Here is a 6,000-nt window from a genome sequence, read left to right as displayed (position 1 = left end):
CAAGCTAACAGCGTATAGAAAAGTTCCCCTCTGATACGAACACAGAAGATGGATCCTCTGTCGCTTTGGACTACTAAAGACCGTCAGAGCTCATCAGTTGCGTCGAGCGCTACATTGTAAGTATACATTTCTGAACATGCCGTTCCATTGACTGAGTCCGACCTAGAGCCGCGGTTCCTCTCGAGCAAGAAATACTTAATGCTCTGATTCCTCAACCAGGACATAGGTTCTTCTTTCCTGAAAGTTGCCTAGATGCTCTGATAACAGAAGAGGCCATTGAAAGGGAGTTGCTTCAGGCCTTACCCTCGTATGTCATCAAGAATCCATCGGTTCCTTCCTGCATTGCTCGCACGTCACGCAGGATTTTTGCCATCCTGGTATATTTAGGAAAGGAAAATTTGATTCAACATTTTGCAGACGAGCAAATAACAGACTCGAATCTGCCTTTCAATCCAGCACTAGACTTCTTAAAAGGAGAAATCCGGGGAACACTATCGAAAGTGTTCGCAGGTTGGCCACGACACGACATCATCGAGTTCTATTACATACAATGGTCCTTCTCGGCACCCATGTTTGATAAGCTTCATAAACACTATGAAATGGATGAGCACGTCATTATGCCGTTCGTCGAAAGCGAGGAGGACAACGCTCGGCAAGGAGGGTATAGTGAGGTTTGGAGAGTTCGGATACACCCTGCACATCAACGACTTTTGCAGCCGATCAATGGCGAACAGCCGAGCTTTGCCGTTAAAAGACTTAGTTCTAATAATCCCATACAGTTCGAAAGGGAGGTAGAGATGTTGTATGCATTCTCTGATAGACAACATACCCACCTTGTACAACTTCTCGCGACTTATAAGCTTCGAGAACGGTATCATCTAATTTTTCCGTATGCGAAGTCTAATCTCCGGGAGTTTTGGAACTCATTTCCACTGGTCGATAATCCAAAGATGACTGCGTCATGGGCATTGAGCCAGATGCGCGGTATAGCGTCAGGCTTGAGTCAAATCCATATTTCTGGACCGAGAACTTCTGAATGGAATAATATCTCGAGTTCCTCCCTGCCTTCAATCGATTTGAATATTCGTGAGAGAAGATTTGGTCGTCATGGGGATATAAAGCCGGAAAACATATTGTGGTTTGATAAGGAAGGGATCTCTGGCGGCGTCCTTGTGCTTTCCGATTTGGGGCTCTCCAGATTCCACAGGATCGAGTCAAGGTCTAACGTGGGTCCCCAAACCATCGGAGGAACCAGAACATATGTACCTCCAGAGGTGGAGCTCGGAGGTTTAGTTTCCCGCGCGTTTGATATCTGGAGCCTTGGCTGTGTGTTTCTCGAATTCATCACCTGGCTTTTGGACGGTGCACAAGGTTTAGATGCTTTCGGTGATTTGCGAACAGAGGAAACCGCAGATGGAATCTATGACGACTCTTTCTACACCATCATACAAAAACCACCGCCCAGAGCAATAATTCGCAAGGGTGTCCGAGAATGGATTGAGCATCTCCGCGGACAGCCGCAGTGCTCGAAATTTCTTCTCGATTTTCTAGGCCTCGTTCTGGGACGTTTGTTAACGACAGAACCTAAAGATCGAATAAGTTCTGATGAGCTAGATAGAAAACTTTCTAAGATGCTGCAGAGGGTCCAGACAGATCCACATTATTCGGAACCTTTCAATAAGCCAAAACGATTGTCACTACCATCATCCGGGGATGGACGAATTCCTTCCATCTTGAACACTGGAATCTTGGGTGAAGGATCTGAACTGGAAAAGGAGACGTGGTATCGATCGCATCAGGCCTTTCAATGTGACGAATCACTAGGAGAACCCGATCCCGAACCGCCTAATTGTTTCAGCAAGCCATATTCTAGTACTCCAAGCATTCGTATCAACGGATGCGCAGCAAAAGAAGACGACTTTCGCCGCGAGATATATTCTGAACACGAACAAACGCAGGAGCAGCCGACAAGAAGCCAAGAAGGCCCTCAATACAGCGACGAGCAGGAAGGACCTAGCCAAGGTGAATACAGCAACGAGGAAGAGGAAGGCGCTAGCCAAGTCGACGATCCAGACAATAGTCAAGATCCAAACCAAGACAACGGTTCCAACAAAACCTCGAGGCGATCCCCTCTCAGCGCTTCGAATGGAATTGCTGCGAAAGGCAATCTTCCGTCACCATCTACCGACTCCACCACTAAGCCAAGTAAAAGGATCACGATCTCAGACGATAGAAGTGTCGGTAGTGTGTACGAGACTGCTCGGAGGGACCTTGTTGTTTTAGTAAACTAGGATTGCTTCAAAGTCTTCTACCAGAAATATCTCTTTCCCTGAACCAGTGCTTGTTCCACTCCCCTCTAGCAACTACGCTTTACATGATTATCAAATATAATTGATGTTGCTGGAGCAGCAGAACAAGAAAATATCAATGTTAATGGAACCAAGTGCCAACTTACTTGACCCAGAGTCGGAGATGTTCCAACCTTGTCAATTCCTAAGACAGCCAAAGAGTACATTTAGAGTTGCATTAATCTACTTTATCGTGAAGAACAAGAAATAGCAGAAAACAGAAGAGATGTCTCGTCCTCTTAGTTGGAAAAAGAAACTACAAGCTTTTAAGGAAATGTCTCGCCTCCCGTACTTGAGACAAGGAAAAAGCCTCGAAGGTTTGAAGGTTCTTCAATAACTTAAATCCGGAAGTTAAGCACGGTAGGAAGAGGATAATGAGACTATGGATACGACGTTTGAGTATATGCATGATCTACGAGATCATTTGTCGATGTGTTTATAGAGGATGACTTTGTCCATTATCTCGACCTGCGAAATATCTTGGTGTAGAGAAAGAGGATGTGGGGGACAGGCTGATGATGCTGGGTATATATCCAGCTTGAACTAATCCGTAGGATGTAACCAAGGAGAAAATACAAGCGAGAGAGGATAGAGAGTGGGTCGGAGAAACGACTAGAGGCTTTCATAGGTGGATGGGTTCTGTCCGATGGAAGAACAGAGAGCAATTTGCGCGGATAGTGACTTTTTATTTGGAGGGCTGGACAAGGCGTGTCAGTTCGCTTTTGCCAGTCCAACCACTTCAATCACGTTCAGCACATGTATATCGTGTTAATTACAATGGAACAAATTGTAGGTTAAGGTTTAAATTCAAGATGGACAAGATAGCTTGAAGACCCTAGAGTTTACTCAAAAAGACGTAGTAAAAGACAGGAACCAGCGTTTGCCGCTGATTGAGGGGCTTTACTAAAACCATGGCGAACTCTTTCGCTAACAATAAATTTCCTCTGCAATGGACCACTGCCTAGGAAGTAGTACCCAATAAAAGCATTGTCAAGAGCAAGCTGCAACACTGGGCACGTTAGTGCAGGAACCATACTTCTTCCCACCGGTAACAGCGACGCTTGACCAGGTCCAGTCAGAGCAACCAGAGCTACCGCACGTGATGACCACATCGTAGCCGCTGCTAGAGACCGCTCCGGTACCGACAATATTCTTGATGGTCAGATCGGTGATGGGGACGCCACTAGAGGCAGTACCTCCATCTAGATCTCCCGAGTCATAGTTTTGCTCAATGAGGATACCATATCTGTAGATGCAGTGTCAGCTGAAAAAAACATCGAGAAGGTTGTGCGAGATAGAATATAGTAGATAGAGGCTTACTTAGAGATAGAAGATAGGGTGATATCGTCATATTCCACGTCAGTGATGGTCCCAGTGTCATCTTCGATGGCTTTGATGCGAATGCCTGTGTGGTGTGCGTCAGACGTGGAAGAGATCGAAGAAGAGAAAGGTTCAAAGCTTACCATTTACGGACTTGGTAACTGTCGATGTAAGAAAGGACACACCGTCGACAGTGTTGTCGGTGCGGCCACCAACCGAACCGATAGAAAGACCATGGCCACCTGAGCAGTAGCCGTTCTTAAAGATGATGTTGGTACCGGAGTTTATTGCAACACAGTCGTCTTGGTTGTAGACAGTAGCGTTTTCTGGTACGGAGGGTTTAGTTAGTATTGGCTTCAATTGGTGCACAAAAATATAATTATGATTGGTTGGAAATAACTTGCCAATAGTAACAGTATCCGAGGAGCCAATATCAAAACCATCCGTGTTCTTGCCCAATGAATCTCCAGCCGAGGCGTCAATAGTAATGTAAGCTAGCTCAAGGTTGCTAGCACCATTGATGCTAAAGACTTGCACTGGGGGGTTGAGAATTGTAAGTGTTTCGATGAGCGAGTCGGTCAAGTCGTGAGCCTGGAAGAATTTAGGTTTGGTAACACCGCTACTGCCACCACCCCCGTCCCAATAGGAAGCACCGTTGCCATTGAGGATTGAACCGCCGCTGGCCTCGCCAGCAACTGTGATATCAGTGCCGCTGACAGCGAAGAGCGGGCCTTCCCACTCGCTGTACGCAAATGATGTCTCGCCTTCGAAAATTACGACGGTGCTGTCTGGTAGATCCGTCACTATAGCAAATTAGTGCCATATCATATCTAAAAACGAACAACCGAGCCGGTTGAAACTTGTTTGGAACATATCGGAATTCGCTTCCCAGCACAAGGGCGGAGGGAGAGAAAAGATAATCTCTGCTTACGGTCCAGCGTCTTGCCCGCCGGCACTGTTAAGGCGTCGAGAATAATGGTTGAGCATGATGCCTTCGACACGCTGGCTGATGAGTAGCCAAGTGATCCCGAGAAGGTACAGGTCGCAGCACGCTTCTCAATTTCACGCTCTTTGAAGGCCTCTTCAACTTCGTGTGGAGCGGGCGCTATGGTAGGTATTGGAGCAGGATGGGCCACACATGTGGTAGCTAGTAGCAGCGCTATTAAGACTTGAACTGTAGTCTGCAACATGGCGTCTGATGGAAGATTCGGTCTGTGAGAATTGCCAGCTTCTAGAAGCCAAGATTAGGCCAAGATCTTGGTTCTTATCCCACAAGCCGGCCCTAAACTACTTGCAAGAAGATAGTAATGCGGGGTAGCACATACATCGCATTCACGGAATGTGACTTCAATGTGACTTCATTATCCAAAGTTCCGTGCCTGCTCTTGTGTGGGTAGCATGGCTTTAGGAGATATTATTTGGCGTCTTGGCGCTCCATTAATAGCATCTTCAAGCACCGTTGAATCAAATGAGTGGAAGCATCAGAGATCATTCCGTACGACTCTCCGAGCGTGTTTTTCTCCCATACTAGATGGCTATTTGATCTAACCTTAGAAATCATGGCGGAAATTTTTCAGAACTCATGAAATTTGAATTTGCAGAGCCATCAAGAAATTTCTTGTACAATATAGGAAGTTGAGAGACTGCCAGAAAGCCCGGTGCTTTGAGTACTACTCTTATTTATCGTCGCTGAAAATATGTACACAGCTTCGAATTTTTGCGGGAAAATTTCTCCAAAAATAATCACCACTTGACAGGTTACAGCGACACCTCTGTCACAGTTTCACACGAACAATAAAGGCATATCGTATGGCTGGTGGCCAGGCGTATGCACGCAAATGCGGATACTAAATATTGCACCACTCGGCGCGAGCCTTAATAGTACCAATCTCAGCATATCTTATGGGATGTCAGACAATCCTACTAAATTCCACGGGAAAGATTACTTGCGGATACTGAAATCTCCGGAATAAGGAAGGAAAAGGATAATTTTCCGTGGTAGGAGTTTACCAAGCACCCGGAAGGGGTACTATTGGATGCACTAAGCGAAGGATAGAAACTGTTGGTATCACACGCGTGATCACTTCGTAGTAGCCAGTATGAGTTGAGTCTAGTTTATGGTATGGTTGCATAGTAGTCTAAATGTATAGTGTTGACGTGAAGTGGTGACACCTCTTCGCCTAGTTGTTGCCTCAGACACCAGTCACATGACTACGTAGGCTTTCTGGATCGTATTATAAGCTATGTATTCATTTAAACATCTACTTGTCACATACGACCATAGACTGAGGAGAATTGGGCATCCCGTCCGCTCTGCCATACACAAGCCTCA

At 46.0% G+C, this 6,000-nt stretch overlaps 1 protein-coding gene across 1 annotated transcript; it reads right to left on the bottom strand.

Annotated features, from left to right (window-relative positions):
* Nucleotides 1-3,338: 3,338 nt before the first annotated feature.
* LHYA1_G002918 (Endopolygalacturonase) lies at nucleotides 3,339-4,858 on the bottom strand (the record flags this gene model as incomplete). Its single annotated transcript, XM_031147892.1, has 4 exons — nucleotides 3,339-3,594; nucleotides 3,669-3,753; nucleotides 3,812-4,471; nucleotides 4,600-4,858. 4 exons carry the CDS (start codon nucleotides 4,856-4,858, stop codon nucleotides 3,339-3,341), a joined length of 1,260 nt encoding a protein of 419 aa, XP_031008023.1.
* Between the last annotated feature and the right edge of the window lie 1,142 nt (nucleotides 4,859-6,000).

The sequence above is a fragment of the Lachnellula hyalina genome (assembly GCF_007821495.1).
Source record: "Lachnellula hyalina strain CBS 185.66 chromosome Unknown contig00020, whole genome shotgun sequence".
Lineage (NCBI taxonomy): Eukaryota > Fungi > Ascomycota > Leotiomycetes > Helotiales > Lachnaceae > Lachnellula > Lachnellula hyalina.
This window is presented reverse-complemented; position numbering and strand designations above follow the sequence as displayed.